Source organism: Anopheles bellator, chromosome 1 (assembly GCF_943735745.2).
Source record: "Anopheles bellator chromosome 1, idAnoBellAS_SP24_06.2, whole genome shotgun sequence".
NCBI lineage: Eukaryota > Metazoa > Arthropoda > Insecta > Diptera > Culicidae > Anopheles > Anopheles bellator.
The window spans coordinates 38,803,358-38,822,946 of NC_071285.1; the positions used below are offsets into that span (position 1 = coordinate 38,803,358).

General features: G+C 47.3%; 1 protein-coding gene across 2 annotated transcripts in view; it reads left to right on the forward strand.

Annotated features, from left to right (window-relative positions):
• The window catches only part of LOC131205848 (RING finger protein nhl-1), a 47,125-nt gene extending 30,405 nt beyond the window's left edge, over positions 1–16,720 (forward strand). For both annotated transcript variants that reach the window (XM_058198120.1, XM_058198121.1), the window contains 2 exons: positions 15,963–16,196; positions 16,270–16,720. In XM_058198120.1, coding sequence (XP_058054103.1) covers positions 15,963–16,176 — 214 coding nt within the window. In that variant the 3' untranslated portion in view covers positions 16,177–16,196; positions 16,270–16,720. The remainder of the gene's footprint in view (positions 1–15,962; positions 16,197–16,269) is intronic.
• Positions 16,721–19,589: the final 2,869 nt, after the last annotated feature.

The following is a 19,589-nucleotide window of genomic DNA, read 5'->3' on the forward strand; positions in this document are numbered from 1 at the left end:
ACCACGACAATTAGTCCACCAAATAATGTTGTCAACCAAAATAATCCAATCTATCATAATGTTGAAGTAAGATCGATCGTAATGTGAGTGCCATCGGCTAAATTGTTGTCGTGCGTTTCTGACACCTCGATTTGGTAGTTATAGTTTTTACTTTATTATTATTAATATTGTAAAACGCGTCGAGTCATATGAACACCAAATTAAAGTTCTCAAACCGATGGACTGCTGAGACGTCACGTTGTGAAGTCGATGTGACGGGTTTCAGAAAGGAACCGGTGAATCGGATAACCGAGAGATGGTCAATTCTCGGACGAGTCACTAGAGTTGTCGCCAAGAAAAGTTGTTTCCAAAAATCATTGACAAAATTATCACCCTGCTATCTTAGGACCTTAATTGTTTGAAACTCTATTGTGGTTCTCAATTTGTCTCGTTTGAAACATAACCAGTCCACGATCTGAAACGCTGTTTGGAATTATTGCAATCGAACCAAATTGCGTTTCTTGTGATATTTGCAGCTAAAAGTATGTTCTTCAGGAAAAGCATACTAACGAGACTTTCGTAACATTTGGCTGAAACTGAATTAATTTTAGTGAGACACGCGCAACGGCGAACATTCGGAATAGGTAATTTCGAAAGGCTTACGTACATTCGTCTGGACTTGCTTTCAATAACCGTATTTTGTTACTAGGGAGCTACACGAAGCGTGAAAACTAGCGTAAAATTAATTTGTAATGTCAAAACGTTTACGCTTCGTGTGGCAGCAAAAAATTTAAAAACGAATGTGAAACGTGTTTACGTTCGTGTTTTCGGTCCAAAAAAAATAGAAATAGAAGAGAAATTAATTGATTTCTGAATTTTTTTTTCTGTTTTTTCCGATTTTGTTGCTATACCAGCAAATAAGAACTTAAATTATCCTCTGTTTGTAAGCAAAGCGTATGAAAAAAATAATTACACTCGGGTTTACGGCTCGCGCGAGCCGTAAACGTTTTGACAGAGGCGCAGCAGTCTGGCATTAATCTGTAATGTCAAAAACATTACGGAACACCTCATGTAGCCCCCCAGTTACATAGAATTAAAAAAGAAAATGGTTTCAACAGACAACGCTACAACTCAAATTGCGCTCATTCTCAATGGCAGCACCTATTTGGGGGCTCCAACTGTTGAATTCGACATCTCCGCACGATATTGATTTATTTATTTCACAAGGAAACGGGTGTCAACGGTCTGCATAACCTCACATTGGCAACTTACAGGATTAAGTTAGGCCATCTCTGAAGAATTCTGAAACTCTAAGTTCCAGCTCAGGTCTCAAACATCAAGCTCATAAACTATATTGCACCATCCGTGAGAATGAATCGCCCAAGGATGGTCGTTGTCTGTCCGTGGCTTTCGGGACGTTTTCCCCAAATTGCTGAGCCTACGCTTTGTGTGACCCTATTAGAGCGGCGGCTCTGGAAATAAAATATTAGAGCCGCCCTTTTTACTACACTATTATATTGAAATGATATGGTAACCATCGCACCGAAACGGGTTTTCTACTCGGCACAGCCCCGCCAGCTACAGAGCCCCCCGGGTTGCGGATGCCACCGATCGTTGCGCAAGTGCGTAGATTCCCGAGGGCCAAACTCATTGTCCTATCCTTCCGAACATCTGCCGGAAGTACTTTCTTTCTGTGACACAATTAAACAGAAAGCCCCGAAGAGCCCTCGTCGCCCGGCGAATCGAGAAGTGGAGCCGTTCCCACCGGGCGCTCGCGGTTCCACGGTGTCCTTGTGGCGGCGGGCGCTACTCCATCAGCGCGCCTGGCATCCATCAACCCATCAACGGCGCACGATAATGGCGTGCTTCGTGCCGCTCGTTCCCCCCTTTGCCGCCGAGTGGGGGATTGTCCTCCAGCCCGGCCCAGGACTCACACACTCACGTCCGTGCGTGTCCGTCGTCTGCTTTGTCTGCTCCGAAGCGGCTCGGCGGCTTCGGACCGAAGTTCGGGCGGTGGGAAGAAGGTTCACTTATCGTCCTCCTCGAGCCGACACACAAGCGTACACTCGAACTTTAATGGCCGAAGATGGGAAGCAGTCCCATATTGAGCTTGGGTGGTTGTTTTCTTTCTTGCCGCCGCCTGCCTGCCACCTCCGGGCGGACCCACGCCATGGGAACCTGGGTGGTGGCGTGGTGTAAGGTGTTCGCTAAATACACATCGAACCGAGCGGAGTGCCCGGAGCTGGTGAAAAAAAGAAGGTGAATAAAAGATGGTCCTGGCAACGACGGGCGAAGCGGAAACAAAAAGGGTGTCTTCACTTTCGACCAGCCCCCCCCCCCTCCCCCTCCTCAGCCTGTTATTCGCCCTGGGCCACCGGAACACGGCCTGGCTTCATATCCGCTTCCGCATGTGTCACTTGTCACACGGCGCACGGCGCAAGGACCGACCCGGGATTCGGATCGAAATTTGATGCACCGTGATCAAGGCTGGTTCAAGCGAACCAGGTTGCCCCCCCCAGAGGGTGGGGCGGAGGTGCTGGAAGAGGGAGGGGGAGGGGTGAGGACGACCGCCGCAGGATACACGAAGAGAAAACCTCGAAACCCGTCGTCGGCCCGAACGTTGAGCGCTTGAGCGTATTGTAATCTGTGTGGAAAATGGGAAAATCGTAACAATAACAACAACAACACCAACGAAGGATAGGTTCAGGGTGGCCTCGGTTGGCGCCCACCACCGAGAACGGGGGCCTCCGGGCCATCGGTTCAATCCGTCGTCGTTCGGTGGCGATTTTTCCGAAGCCGCCGCATGGCATGTTGCCCAATGTTTGCCGGATGTGGCGCCCTTTTGTTTCGTTTACCATCCTTGTTCTCTCTCTCTCTCTCTCTCTCTCTCTCTCTCTCTCTCTATCTCTCTCTCGCTCGCTGTGTGTTTTCTGCAACCATGCACTGCGATACCATCGAACATATCGCTGGTGGCACTATCGGGAGCCAATTTATGTGCCTCAATCCCGTGGCACGTGATGGACTTGTTGCGGTTGCGTTTCCATTTTTCGTGCGCTTTGCTTTAATTTTATGCAGCTGCCTTATGTTTCCGGTTGGCCAGGTTTATCGTGTCGATAACTTTTTCTCGCCGCACCACGCTCACAAAACCAATCGCACGCCATAAATAAGACAGGGCGCACAATGGGGCGCGATAAACGGTGTATTTACGTCGTCCGCCCGTTCGACATTCGACAGCATTCGAGCTTCGACTCGAATGGTGACCACGATGCCACCGGTGGTCGATCGCTTCGGGAGTACGAAAGCATGGGCCTTTTCCTGCTCATTTTCCTGTTCCCTTTTTTGCGCTTTAATAATAGGGCTGGGGAGCGCATTGAATGGCCTTATCCGTTTGCCAGTTAACTACATTAAGGGTGGTTTTTGACGTTTTTTCTACTATTGGTTGTGCGTAACGGAAAGAGGCGTTTGTGGTTTAAATCACGATAAAGCAATAACGATAATATTAGTCGTAGCGGTCCCGCTGTAGATTCCGTTTTACTCGTCCTTGCTAGATGCATCATATCAATTAGATAGGTGACAAAGAGGGCAGCAAGCAGCTAAAGTCCTGCTCTAAATCCCACACCTCAGCCGGGCCAGATCCGCATCCAACAAACCTACTCAACCCTCTGAACGGTTGCTGGCCAAATTTTTACAGAGATTTGATAGCGTTTCACGTTTCATAGCGTGTTGTGTTGCATCCATTGCATCAGTGTTGGATTGATCGCGCTTGAGTATTAAAGATCTTTACTTGCCGTATTGGATTCACCAACATACTCGCCCTAAAACATACCCTGTCGTGACTGCATTGGTTCATAACTAAATAAATACATAAGAAAATAATAAACAAAATAAATATTAGTTTTGGGATAGTATCGATGGCCATACAATTCTTGGGAAATGGCGATAAGGATTAGTTTTGTTGCTATAAAAAAGCCAAAACGCTGCAGGAATTGATTGACCGAACAACATTTATATACTGAATTTACTCATGCAGTTGAGTGCAGTAAGTGCATCGATGCAATCATTCGAAAGCAGCAATTGACAGCAACTGCGCAATTTGGCAAACGCCATGGGCTAGTGAAATAATAGATATCATTTTTACCCCAAACTAAAGACATCTCCAGAGGCGCTTTCTAAATCAACGGGACATGGCTGTTAGACCTCGAAGTATCCTATAGAAGGAATCGATGTACAAAACGATCTTTCCCACAATTTTCCGACAAACTCACGAATGTTTTTAACGAGGACCTTTACAACGAGGAACGAGGACCTACAGTACACGATTGAGCTCTCAATAATGATTAAGTTTCAATTCGTTTTAAATTAAAAATAAGTATCGTCTTCAAAGTCGCATATTTCTCTTTCGTCTCTTAAAAAAACGTTTGAATAAGTTTTCTTATGACTATATTTTACAGTACTTTACTTTCGTTTTCGTAAGCCGATTAAAACACTACCTATGTATCGCTTGGTATTAATACCAATCCTATCGCTCGTATCCTTGGCCGCAATTTACTGAGCATCAGCATATCAGCCCCGTTTGGACTCCAATTTGGATCACAATCAACCTGCACGTTCCACAGTGGCCTAACCCAACCCATCGTTAAAGCCGCGTTGCTTTAAGTCGCATTTTCCATTCCACCGAAACCGGAGACCGAGCGCGGCAGAGAGAGCCACTCAACTGTTGCTAAACAATGGGTTGGGGCCAGCGGAAAAAAACGCATCCCGAGCATGTGGGAAGGCCATCTTTCCGATTACCATCCGGCCGATGCTGGGCCACCCGCCAACGCGGCACGGACGAATTTCCCGAGCCGGCCGGGGTCCGTGTGACAGATGCCGCAATCATCGAACGGTTTCCAATAAATGGGTCCGCTTCGGGATAAGTTGAGCGCTTCTGTGGGGATTGCATCCGCTTTATGTTATTTTTCCCCTGGCCCGGCGGACCCGATGGGTTTTCCATTCGGTCCGCCGTGGGTGTGGCAGTTGTTTGCTCGCCCACGCCACAAGCCTGCGGTGGGAAAATAAGTTGTCGTTGTCCCATTTTTGATTCGCTCTTTGTTCCGGCGGCGATCGTGGTGTGCCACAAAATGGGTCCCCACCGAGCGGCCCGGGGCATCAGGGGTTTCCTTTCGCACGGACGGTACATCGGTACACCGGAACAGGACATGCCCAGACAGCGGCGGGCTGTCGGGGGCAGGCACGCCGTTCGATGACCAACCGGGCAGCCAATTGTTACCGGGGAAAATAGTTGTTCTGGTGGCTTTCCACGGGCACTGCCGGCGACCGCGGCGTTGGCGCGCGCTTTATTGTGCGTCGAAGGCGCGTCGATGGCGTTTTCCGTCCTTTTTCGGGGCCGCGCGATCACTCATACTATCACACTTACTGCCGGGCGCATGTTTACTCACTTTGTGACGCCGTGGACGTGGCGGAATTTAATTTCTAGCTCGGACCAGTCAGGCTTTTCGAGGAAAATTGATGGAACAGCATCCTCGCGCGGCCACCACCAACCACATACTGACCAGGCACCGCACCGCGCTCCGACCGCCCGCACTTTCTGATGAACTCCCATTCGGGGGTTCCGGTGTTCCGGGTGCGAGTATTATCCTTTCTTCCGGAAAAACGGTACCACCGAAGGACTGCCCACCTCCGATCCCGGTTCCGGCGGTGTGGCGGCCCCGTTTCGAAGGGTTGGAAAATTTGTTTTCCCACAAAACCGCAGACCTCGCCGGGGCCACCACTTCTGACGTGCGAGGGCTTTTTGATTTATGAAGCATACTCTTGGGTGCGGGTCCAACCTGAGTGTGGTCCTGTGTGTGGGGAAGGCAGGAAAGCAGGTCCGGAACATCGCCACCGAGCCATGCGAAGGGGCCTTTGTGGAAGCGGACTCGAGGAGAATTATCTCGTCCCGTGCGAACATGTTCTTATATGTTATTGTGCGCATCATTCTGTTCCGCGTTCCGCGTATTTCTGTGTTTCGCTCCTTTTCTGGTTCACTCCGGGCCCACAGTTTCCCGGCAACACTGCATTCACTGGCTTGTGTGGTGGCATCCTGACAGGTTCGCGGTTGGGAGTTTTAATCATCGCGCGCGAATTTGCTGCTGCGTGTGGCGTGTAAGTTATTTTATCAAATCCATGGGTGGGTTCCCATCGGTCCCGGTGAACTGCGAAGGAAGTTTTCTTGACAAATTAACTTCCACAATTCCAGGCGCGGACAGACGGGACGCTGGTGGGGCTGAAAATTAAACCCCAAGCCACCCCAAAGGGCACCCACCGGGGGGAGGTTGATTGATTAAGATTTTTGCGACAGCCACCGGAACCGGCCTGGGCTCCGCGCGTTTACTCACGCTCTATTGGTTGTTGCTCTGCGTGTGATGGCTTCGCCGGAACCTGCGACACAAATTGCTTAATCCTGGGCAGCGTCAGTTCATTAAATGAAAATAAAAAATCACACTGAAGAAACTGAAATCGGTCAGTCAGCTGGAAAACGTATAAATTTAGCCAATGACAGTGCAAGCGATAGACGTGAATGTGCCTTTGACATAAAAAATGGGTAAATAGGGCGATCAATGCGTCTTGTGAAGCTCATCATTCCGATTAAAAACGATAAAACAACGTACATTTTACTTTGTTTCAAACTTGTGTTCAAACCGGTGTAAGGAACGGGAAAGCATAACTACACGTAAAATATCAACGGTGGTAACGTAACTGGCGGATGCATAGTACCGGAAACTACGTACAGATAATAGAGAAATAATTTATCATCTAACTATAATTTTTTTATTTATTTATTTATAAAGTCCTTATTAAGTCTAGTAGAGTCGTTTAGTGATGCTAGGATCAACGGTTAAGAAAACATTGATATATAATTTTGAAGTTTCAGGCAATCTTCTACTCAACTTACCATAAGAAAAGGCTGACATCGTCGGAATATGGCATGAATTTGGAATCCAACAGCAAAATAGATAAATCAGTAATTAACCGTAACAGTATAAACAGCATCGGCCTAAATGTGGATAAACTGAGATTGTACAGTACTCTGTCGAACACTGCAATTAGCTCAGTTTAGATTGCATAAATTTGCAATCTGCATTACTATCTTTCATTTGAATGACATGAATTCAGCCTAAGCAATGATCGTCGATCTTTTTGGCACTAAGGAATGCTAATTGGAGCTGATATCGTTGAAGCAACTCCTCAAAACCCGATTGATGTTTAATACGAAAGTTATCTTCTGATAGCATCGTGCCAGGCTTTCCTTCTCCACAAGCAGTAAAGTTACATCAGCATTTTCAGTAACTTTTGGACTGAGCACTAGGTGCACGTTTAACATCGGAATTTCCGGAAGGAAATCGAGCAAATCGTTCCCGTCTCGTGTGTAATCCCAATCTAGGGTTTTCCCCATTTTCCCCTCTGATTTGCAATCAGTTCATGCACTGTGAATTTTCCTGCTACTCAAACTGCATGCGATCTCGAGTAAAAAGCGGCATCTTTAGCCTATAATCGGTAGAATCGGTGCCCCTTTTGCTTAACGCTTTCCATTGAAATTGTGTTCGCCAAATCAATCCTTTTCTACGAACTATGAGACAGCTTCGCAGGGCTTATATAGACCTAGTGAACTAAACCAACGAAATGAAGAAGCCTTTGGTACTATGCTCTCTTGATACGTTGTACATTGTAAGAAGTTTTCGGTAGACTTTTTACATTAAAAAATTACGAAGTAGCTACGAGTAAAAATCAAAAGAAAAAAATCAACACGAATTTATTGAATAGCCGATTTTGTGAGTGCTAATTTTGAACGGTTAAATTTTGTATAAAATCTGCTCCAGCACTATTAGCCGTTGTATCGGCACAACCAACCCGGCCCAGCAACACAGCGCAGCCCCATCGGGGGCTGTGCTTAAATTAATTCAATCTCTTCATGAAGAAACCGGAGCTCGGGAATAATTTGGCAACATCAACGAGCATCAAATCACGCTCCGGCTGCCAGTTTCGGGGATGGCCAACCATGGCCGCCCTTGCAACAGTGGGTCCAATTTCGAACGACCCGAGGATTCTTCGCAGTCGGGGCAGTGATCTTGCCCCGTGTTCCGTTACGGAATGTGGGTGAGAAATGAAAATGTTGTCCCGTTGTACAATAAATGTTGTTCTTTCCAGAGGGGTCGACCGGGCTCGAGTTGCCGCCCAAGACGTACATTTAATCGTGTACCGTGCGCTCGGTGCGGAATGTTCCGTGCCCGTGCCCGGTCTCCGGGAATGCATTTCCGGTTCGTGCGAAGAGGGGTGCGCCGGGGTCGGCTTTGATGAGGGTGTCCAATTCAGTACCCTTTTGCAAACGTTAACATTCCTGGTCGTCGGCAGCCGTGTCCTGGCCGTGTTCTTGTTTTGTGTTTTTACTTTTTTGCCTCTGTTCGGTCCGAGCACGAACCTCCGATTCGAAGGCTGTGACAGTGTCCCGCTGATGTCCTTTGGTGTCGCAGGTGACGCACCCCACCGCGCAGGTCCTTTGGCCAACCCGGAGCGACATGCACTCGAAGGACACGAACTAAGGGCACACGGGTGCGAAAATTAAACAGATTGAGCTGCTTGCGGGCCATTGTATGAGCCCGAAGACGGCCCCAAGTCAGTCAGGCGCGCCAATGGGGCGTCAAATTGAGGGGCACCGAAGTCGTGCCACTCGTCCACGGATTAGACTTACCGGGTTCTGCGGCGTGCAACGAGCCAGCCCAATGTCAGCCACCAACGAGAATGGTTGAGGCTCTGCCAACGTCGTAATAATTTCCCACCCCGGCGTTGGCAGCTGTACGTTGGAATTTAAATCCTGGCCCGGAAACGCCTCACTGGCGCATCTGCGGAGAAAGGGGAAAACAAGGACAAAAAGCCAACCCAGAAAAGACATCTCGGGGCGTGAAGAAGGCAAACGAAATTACACTTTCACGTAACACTTGCGCGACGAATACTCGTACCTTCGTGCGCCGGGGTCAAACAGCAGCAGTGAACCGGGCCCTTGACACCTTGACACCTCCACGCGATGTTGGGGTTGATGTGACAGGCCATTCGGGTGCGCCCAAGAGCACGCCGCGAAACCGTGCCGAAAAGGTTACAACTTACCGGTGTTAAAGAAGGACCTTTCCACCAGCCAAAAGGTGTTACAATCTCTCCAGGCCACAGCCGCCGGATCCTGGCCCGATAGTTAAATGGATTTATTTACGTTCTATCATTCTCGATAATTCCTTTTTAGCGACAAAGTAAGAAATTTCAATCAGCGCTCGGTAAAACCCGACACCGGGACGTCCCGGAACGGTATCAAGTTCTTGATGAAGCTGCTGCTGCCCGCCTGCCTGCACCGGAAAGCCTGACCACCGAAGGACAGGACCGAAGTTTGGGTCCAAAATTCCATTTTAATTCGTCGTGCTTGTCAATCAAGTTGTCGCCAGCAACAGCCAACGGTCAACGGAACTGTGAGAGAAACAAGTCAAAGGGTGGCTAGGGAGTTGGCGGAAAGTGGACCGGAAATTATTTTCGGGTAGCGCCTGGTGTTAATCCCGTGCCGCATGCCGACAGGTGCACGCCTTGGCGTCATCCGGCGTAGGGTAGGTTGTAAATTACTGGGTGATTAGAAAATTCCTGCACAACCTGTCCGTTCCGACGTGCCGGAAGTGGAGAGCACGGCTGACAAGACGCTCATTCCGTGAATGATCGCCACAAACGGGCACCGGAAGCCAGATTTATCTCCGTGTCCGTGTCTCGCTAACGGGGCATGCAGGTGGCCCGAATTATGATGACTCCACTTCGCCACCAGAACAGCGATGCCCTAAAAGAATGTTCCCTGCCTGCCAGCAGCGGACATTCTGCCGTCAGCCGGTTCGGTTGAAAGTTAAGCGCTTTTTCGGAAAGGACCCACTCGGAATAACTGACGGCACGGACGGCCCTAGAGTCACTCCATCGCCGGCGTGCTCTTGAGAGAGAGCGACACTTGAACCGTTCTGTCGGATTTTGGAGTGTCCAGCGACCAGCATCCGTTTGACTCGCCCTCGTGGCGCTCGAGGCGAAGCGATTTGCTAATTAAACCATGAAGCACACATTTTTAATCAAAAGTCCTTCAAACTTTGGCTGACCCAAAGGCTGGCCCGACGAAAAGTCCGATTTGTTTGTTTAGGATTTATCGATATTAAAAAGGGACCGAATGGACCCGAAGGGCGCTCCGAAATCTCCGAAACCAGACGGAGCAAAAGATTTTTGATTGAAAAAACTGACACAAGCACTTCACTAGCGTGTCCGTCGCTCTGCGCTGTTTATTAATTTTCCGCTAAATTACGACACATGTTTTCGTCGCTTGCCATCGCCGCAGAAGGGTCCGATTGCCCGATTCGGAACATGCGAGCGACGGCTACGCAGCGAACGGCTAACTTTTGTCAGCCCCCCAGACCCATCCGATTGGAATGTCCTTCGTTTGCCCTTTCACCAGCGCCGTGAGACACGAGGGTGTTTGTATGTGTGCATGGACACGGATGAGCAGAAAACGATAAACAATAGCGCCAAAGACATAAAGTAGCATTAAACGGCGGAACGGCTGCCGGCGGGTGACCGATGCGAAGGAATCTCATTAGGCTTCGGAGAAGGGATCGGGAGAGCGACAGACAGAGAGAGGCAAAAAAGAGACTTCCGGCCACGCACGAAAAAAGGAGCAAACAACGAGCAAACGATTGGGGACACCGCGTGACGTGACGACCGAAAAAAGCGGTTTCCGAAGCCATTTCCCCCCGTTCGAAATGGCACAGATCGATCATTTCGGCGTTCCAATTATTTATGATTTCCTCTGGCACTTTTTGGTGGTAGAGTCGGAGGAAGAGAGTGTACGGGTCAGCTGCGGTCAGTTTCGGGCTCCCCCGGGTGAGGAAGAGGCCACCTCTCCCCTTCGGGAGCGGAAGTTTGAGAAAGATTATCTGGGAGCGACTTTCGGAACGCAGCCCGAGCCGGGCTCCTTCGGGCTTCGGAATTGATGGATGCGTTTTTGGGAAATATTAAATAAGCCAACATCGTGTTGGCACATGTTGTCCACCGGCAAACTCCGAACTCCCGGGAGCCCCGGGACCGAGCGTTCCGTTTAACAAAAACGTTTATCAAACTTTTCGAGCTATTGGTTGAACAGCAGCGCATTTATACGGAATCAGTACAAGAGCCTGGAAGCTTATCTATTTTTAGGATGTGGTTGACTTTTAGGTAAGAGTCGGGCCTTTGAGTGTAACAGCAGCGTGTCCCGGGTGCCACTCGGATCATGATGGGATCCTCAAGGGAAGGAGCTTAAAAGTTCAACACATTCTAAAGCATAATCGGTTGGGGATAACGATGCATTAGGCAGTAACATTAATGACTTTAAGGAAACATTTTTTTTTTTTATTTTAGAACGGACCGGGCCGTATTTATTAAAGAAACATTAATCTATCGAAATTTAGTCAAAAACATCGTTTTAGTCGTGTAAATAATATTTCTGTAACGTCCTGTATATCAATATCGACAACATCTTGTCCTTATGTAAAGTGTAATCTTAGCGAATCAAATGTTTCGGCAAGCTTTCCGAACAACAAGGCTCAGGAAAGGTTAATGACTTACCAATTTCATAGAAAAATGCAGCTCTGAACCATAACGCCTTTGTAATTTGATTCTTAATGTTAACTTTTCACCTTAAGAGGAGAAAAGTTCAACTAATGTTAATAGGAGGAAGGATAAGGGAGCTTACAAGGCGATGGTAGAATAGCTTTCGTTTTTTTTTTTAATTGGAACCCTTTTGAAGTCCAGATTTGCCTGCAACATATAGACTAAGTCGTGTGATATGAGGACTTATTGGGACTTATTTCTCTTCCGATTGAAATTTGTGTTGAATGTGGTTGGCGGACAGAAGAGGATTTGTAGTTGAGATGAGGACTACAAATGACTGTATAAGAGGTTGATCAATTCGTGTCGGTGGTGATTTCTTATGGGGATCAGCCTCGATAAGACCTTATTTTTTATACCGCTTGGTTATTTGGTTTATTTTAATTGTATCGAGTATGTTTACAATTTCATTGGTATGTTGGCAGGAAAACTCATATTTGTGACCATTTAACGTACTTCATCGATTAAGTTGTAGATTGTTTCGAGGCTTCTCCCATCTTTCTGGCTGAGAAACAAATCGGTGTTTCGTGAATTCTTCATCGCGCGTTTTTCACCCTTAATGTTGCAATTTAAAAATCAAGTTTGAAAACAAAACTATTGCTCATAAATAACTAAATCTACTACAAAATTCGCATTATACTGCTGTGTCATTACACAAGATTAAAATAAAATGTCATTTAATCGTCAACATTTCTCTCCAAAACCCTTAAACTAACGTTCAATATAAAAAAGCGATTCCGACATGGCGAGGTGGCCGTAACCCCTCCGTATCGTCTGTTGCATTTTTAATCCGGAACTCAACAGAGGCGGCCCTCAGTGGCATACTTCGGATGTAAAGTTCGCAAGTACTCTCGGCATGTTCCATTGTTGCCCCAACTCGATCACCAATCAAACGGAAAATGCTACGATGGTATGGATCATTTTAGTTCCAGAATCGACAAAAACAGAATCTCTTCTGATTGCCCGTTTCAGCCATGGTAGAGAACCGAAAAATACAGTTACAGTCTACTTACCGCTAAGGCTTCGTTACACTTCGCGGATTGTAGGCCAAATCGGAACCAATACTTTAATCAATTTGAAGCCCTCGAAACAGCATTCTGTTGCGATCAAAGTTTTGCAATTACTGTGGAGTCAGCGTCATTAGGATTTGCAGAAGGCACCGATTGTCTTCCATGCCGTTGCCATTACGCCTCATCAGTCCGAAAAACGAACGATTTATTAAATCATTTAGAGGCACCGATCTCGATCCATTATCAGCGGCAGCGCCCAACATCAAAGTCGACTCGCAAAGGCGCACTTCTTTTCCACTTCGTTCTGAAGCACCATGCTTTGATTGGCATCCCAATGGGGCTAGGGCCGACGAGCCCGTCAAAGCCGTGACATCCGGGGCCACAATGAAATGGAAAGTTATGCGCTTCGGGGCCCCGCACTAAAAATAGAGTTTCTGGAAGTGAGAATGGGCGCAAACGACGACGAGAGGCGCCTGGAAACGAGGCCAGAAATACGATTCCGATCCCATTGCGACGGCTACAAATTCACAAAGTAGGAAAAACTTTTTCTTTCGAGTTTCACTATCAAATCACTCACCACGTGATTGCTACCGGGAAAAAGCTGTTGGGACCGAAAAAATACATCGAGACCCAACCCGGATCACTACGGATCGGCCCCAATGGGTGCTGATTGTTGCTTGACAAGCTTGCCTAATTTTGCATCCAGAAAACCCCGGAAAACCTTACTGTTCCCCCAAAATGTGACTCATTTGAGGGGATGACCTCATCCCATGGCGAATCAATTCGTCTCGAGTCAACTCAACTTAGTTAGCGAGCAACAGTCATTACTTTGCGCACTCAACAAATACTGGGGTGTTCAATAAGTTCTTTGCCTCGATACCACAGGTCGCTGCTACAAGTCTAATTTTTTATGTATTCTTTAAATGAAGGTATATGAAGTTTCATTTCAATTGGTTTCTTAATTTTTTTACAAGCCATTTAGTATCGACGTGTCACAGTATTTTTTACAATTGAAAAAATCAAGTATCGTCCATCGTTTGAATTTTTATTTTTGGAAGGTTTAAAAGCAAAGGAGATTTAAGTGTACAAGAACTCTTCACCTTTAATTAAGGGGTTAAAAGGAGCGATTCTTATTTTAAACGAAAATATAACGAAATTATAGAAAAACTGCAGTCACGTAAAGAGATTTAGTAAAAGGACTAGCCATCTCATTGAGCAGTATAACCAACATTTTGACTGAAGTATTGGGTTTCAACAAGTGATTGCAAAATGGATAACGCATTCGCCAAAAATAGAACAACGAACATTTTGAAAATGACTATGAAAATGTGAAAATGAAATCAATTAATAAAAGCTCGAATTGTTGGAGTATTCACCGTATTCACTAGATTTGGCCCCTAGCGACTCCGCTCGTTTTGGCCAATCGTTTTCCATCAAATGGTGACGTCATAATAGCTATGGAAGCGTATTTTAAAGTCGTTCCAGTTTTTCGCTTCAGGGGTGAAATTTTTAAATTGGAGGATCAAGTTCACTGATGTTCAGGGAGGCTATACTGTATAACAAAATGAATTTCAAACCATGAACATGTATTTTCTTATCAAGGCAAAGAACTTATTGAACAGCGTAGTGCTGTGGCCAAAGTTTCCGCTGAGTGCCATTTGTGATTTCAATTTGTGAATCTTCCTGATTCGTAATAAGTGCGTGACATTATGAAAAGAAGCTCGAAATTTCGGGCCACAACATGGGCCATTTCCGTGGAAAACTCCGGACTCTGGGCTATGGAGAAGGTCGCCTCGGGTGGATCATATCGTTCGAAATGAAGCTACACTGTAATACGGCCAGCTGGCCGGTCTGTCTTCATCGGATCTTAATTTGTTCAAGCAAAGGCCAACTGCGGAACGGAATTTTCGACGAACACTTCTTCTGACCTCGCTCTCTACCCTTGTAGCGGGGGGATCGGTTCCATCGCGTGGATGACGGATTACACGGAGACAGTTGGGACGACAGTTAACTGTTACACCGATTACCACACACGGTTATCGGTGCGTTCGGTGTGCGCGTTGGTGGTGGGTTGCCGAAAAATGTGTTCCTTCACCTCTGTGGGCGGCCACTTCCGCCCACTGCTGGGTGACGGGCTCCGAGCACCTTCACGACCCCAGCCCCATGGTGAATGATTGATGGTTGTCATTGCCGTTTAATTTCATTAAACGCAGTTCTCACGAAAGCTGCACGTCCAGACGTTGCGTGGCGTTGCCAAAACCCCGTCCCTTGGATGGGCCGAAAGATTGAATTGGGCCCAAAAAGAGCTCTCCCCGTAAAGCCGTAAGCCGATAAAAAGAGGCACCTCCCCGTGCTCTTGGCTCGTGGGTACGATAATCAGGATGATAAGCAAATCGGTTTGCGTAAAGATGGCGTTTTATGTGACTTTACGTGGAAAGAAAGATGTTTCTTCTACACGACACAGGCGACCGTTTTTAAGTCACCCTCGTCCTCGGACCGGTTGTGTACGGTTCCGCCTTCCCTCCTAGCCAGCATCCGGTGCCCATCATCCGGAACATCCGGAAGAAGGTCGTCAAGGTCTTCCGGGTCACACGAGAATGGGATTTACATAGGAGCAAACAAAAAGGAGGGCATGGGGGCGGTGGCCACCCCGCCACGGTTCTCAGGATTTGCCCGTAAGCTCGATCCCATTTCGGGGCTGGTAATTGAATTTGGTTTTCGGTATTTTTTTCACCCATTTTAATTTGCCCAAAGTCGTCCGGAACCGGGGTGTCGCGACACCCGACACCGGCCGAGCGGAAGGCTCGGCTCGGAGGCAACGTCGATTGACACTAATCCTGGGCCGCCTGGGTGGACCCGTGCCTTGGATCCTTCGTCAACTTGAACGCAACGGCGTTGCGCTTCTGAGTTGAAGAATTGAAGACATACAAGAAGTGCCCGCGGCACTCGGGAAGGACCACCATCAGCATCGATTCATAAATTCAATACTTTTGCCCAGCTGCCCCAAGTCGACCCTCCGGTGAACTTCCGCAGCAGCTAGAGGCCGTAATCGGACCCTTTTGACGAAACACCACCAAGAACGCTTGTGAATGTTGTTGCCGTTGTGCCAGGCTTTGCGCAAGTCCCTGATGGATTCCCTTACTCGGTGCGGATATTCGAAGTGTTCAAAGAATGGAGTTTATACCTCCGAGACTAATTATTACCACGGGACCACCTTCGCTTTCCAGTAGTCCAAGGCCAAGATGGTTGTCATCAGGAATTAATCTGTTTCTCTTTCCGCGCTTTCAGAGGCGTCGCTGTGGATGATCAGGGCTACATCTGTGTGGCCGACTCGGGCAACAACCGGATCCAGATCTTCCACCCCGACGGGAGCTTCCTGCGCGCGTTCGGATCCTGGGGCTCCGGCGATGCCGAGTTCAAGGGACTCGAAGGTGTCGCCATCATGTCGAACGGAAATATTTTGGTGTGCGATCGCGAGAACCATCGCGTGCAGGTGTTTTAGGTGTTGCTGCGTCAGGTCAGGTGAGTCCGCTGCTGAATGGTGTTTTAATTAAATATCTTGTAAAAATCCATTCCGATCCTTGCTACTTGCCAGATCCGTCGATGGAAACGCCATGTCGCGGGAGACCCAACGTCGACTCTACTCTGCTGTTGACATTGTTTCGAAATCACACCCCACACCCTGTACAATCGATTCCCAATCGGGAAATCTTTCATTTCCTCCGCCGTGCATTGAATGCAATCAAAAGTTTTGATCAATTTCGACCAACTCCAATGGCAAACATACCGAGGCGACAGCGGGAACGGGCCCGAAATGTGGCCTGTGACGCAGTAATGGCAACCGCAAAATAAAACACGCATAACAAATTTTGCGAACAGCGTATGAACGGAACAAAAATGTGGAGTTAAATTTGCCAACGATCGAAACGATGAAAATGGAGAAAAGTATCCCGACAGTGTCCGACGGTTGCGATGTGCCGAGCGGTGGTGGAGTTTTGTTAGGTAGCTAGTTGCAATAAAGTTTTTTCTGGAGTTTTTACTACGTTTGACGATGCCGGGTTTGTTGTGGATTTTTATTTTATGTTTGTACGGACAGTGTTGTGGTGGTCGTTTTTCGTTCATTATTCCTACTCGATGTTTGCTGATGGCCCGATAGTTGCCGTCAATTTCCACGAATTCCGTCAACCATTCCGCTGGCTCGTACTATTCGATGGGCAAAACTACGGGTAAGTAGCCGGATCTCGTTAGTGGCTGAGTTTCGAATCCGAATTCGTGTTCTGTATCCTTCCTGTTCCCGACAATTCTTTGCTGCAACTAAAACCAGCGCTCGGGGGAAATTGGAAATTTTAAAAGGTTCGAATAAACGAACACAACTCGCTCATTTTTGGTGATGGGTTAAACATGAAGGATGTTGTAACAGGGCAGAATTGAAACTAATAAACAATGTGTATAACATGAAAGAAATAGTTATATCGAATTTTTCACCATATCTCATCATATTTCATCAAAAGCGTAACTACACGATCAATATGTTGTGGTTTTGAAATATGATATTAAACTCAAAAGACGGACACCGGAATTCGATTCCCGACCGAGCGATCAGCGGAGCGGAGATATCAATTGGATATTGACCACCGAACGACCGCACTTTTCCGAAGAGCGACATCCGAACGGTGGAAAAACGCTTCCCGATTCTGTCACCCAGCAGCAAAAATGGATTATAATTGCAATAGAATCCAGCTGCCTTTCAATCACACTCGTTGCCGGAGTGGTTCCCGGACAGGGCCACAACCAAATGCTGGTTCAATGGGCGGAAATCTAGTGTTTGATTTGCAAATTAATTACCTTTCATTTCCCACTGTTTGCCAACGATCGGAGATCAAACATGCACGGGATTGTTTGACTTGGACCATTGCAAAATTAGTTGGACACGCAAACGGGCATCTCCGCTTTGCGGAAACCGTATCTGCATGGCTTGATATACTGTAAGACACGGTTACTTCTATTCTCGTAATCTAAATAAAGGATGCCCTCCAGTAGCAAGGCGGATTTAGAGATGGTGCTGCTCCTTTCTTTTTTTCTCATCCATAGAAAAGCTGGCCTGGTGCGGAACACACGTCATTGAGCTGCGGTAACCAAAGAATCTGTGTGGATCACTTCCCACAGGCGCATGTGGCTCGTGCTCGGCGGGCCAATCCTTGTCGAAATGGCCTCCAGCAGCACGGTCGGGGTCGGACAAAAAGAGCAAGAAAGTGAACCGAATGCGAGAAGTGCGCCGCGCGGTGCTCGCGGCCCGGGGAGGCAACCAAAAATTCAATCAACCAAATTTCGTTTCCCATTTTTCCCGTCAACATCAAGGACCGCCGGGCCGGGTCTGGTATGCAAAGAGCGCAACCGAGCCCGAAATTGATAGCCCCACACGGTGTGTATTGCAATTGGAACGCCGGTGTGCTTCTCGAGAGGGTACCTCCGGGAGGGTTCCATTCCGGCCGCTGACCGTTGAGAGAGCGAACCGTGCCGAAGGTACGTTTAATTTCGAAAAGTGCAACATTCATGCGATTCCCGATGGCGGCATTTTGTCTCACGCTCGCCATTGGGATGCCGCCGCAAGGCTTGCATTTCCTCGTTGTACCCTGGACATGGATGGCTGAAATGGGATTGGACACATCCCGCTTTCCGGGGTCGCAATTGTTGCGTACCTTCAATTGTTGTGCCGACCGATGAAACCCCGAATGATGCCCGCAACAAGGTTTTAATCAACAAAATTTATATACGAATGTGGCTATACGATTGTCAAAGACCACAGATTAAACGGTCAAACTACTCCTAGTTTTAAACTGCTCCAGTTAAAGTTTCCTTAAAAAGGTATTAAAATTATAAAATCTGTTAATGGAAATAGCAAATGAGACAGTAGGAAAGAGCAGTAGTCGGAACGATTCTCTCCGGAAGCTGGCGCAAGTCCATAGCGTCCGATCCCCAATAATCTTCCTTTCATGGCGCGATATTTTTAAATGGAACAGGTATCTAGGCGTTAGCTTGCTACCAGCCAAAACTTCTCCCTAATTCCGAAATTTCTTTATTTCGCTCAAATGTCGTGTCGATCCGGTCGAAGCTGTTGTTATACAGAACCCTTATAATTTAACTGTTATAATATAAGGGACGAAACATTCTTAGCCACGTCCGATTTGAAGCTGTCTTTAGACCATCCAGAAGAACAAACGGGACGTGGTGCGGCCGGTACATCGTACTGTTGGACAAAGAAGCTCGATCGCGATCGGTGATGGAAATGTCTGCCTCATATCTGGACCAAGCTCTGTCGTGGTAGTTGGCGGAGTAACCTTCAGGTATAGATTAAGGCTTAGCAATGAGTAAATATTAGGCTAGGTTTTTCAAATTGCAGCGATCAGTCAAGCAACATTGGGCACGGTTAGTACTTAGATGAGCGATCGCTTGGAAAGGGCTCGAAGACGATCGCCTTCGACTTTTAGACCTGCTAAGTAACACTTACGAGTCAGCCATTAACCGGTTTTAGGGGTCTGTCGATTCGGTGGAGGATTGTTGTTGAAAAGATGAAGAGAAGCTATGCTGTTTCCTTTGAGCAAAAATGGATAATCCACTTAATTATGTTATGACTACGTAAACCGCACTACTACTACTACTGCTGCTATCACTAACAAGATCCTAAAACAGGAGGCTGCCAGACCGCAGAGTACAGCAACGAAGCGAACTGAGAGACAATGGAGTCCTTTCAGTGTGATTACGTATTTTAATTTATTGTCATCCGATTAATGCATTCCGTTTTTGTTTTTCACCTTACCTAAAGTCTACTCTCGCTCTTTGAACACCCAACGATCTTCGGTTCTCTTCGTTTCGTCCTGTTTCCGTAGGCACTACTTAGACGAACCGAGCCTCTAA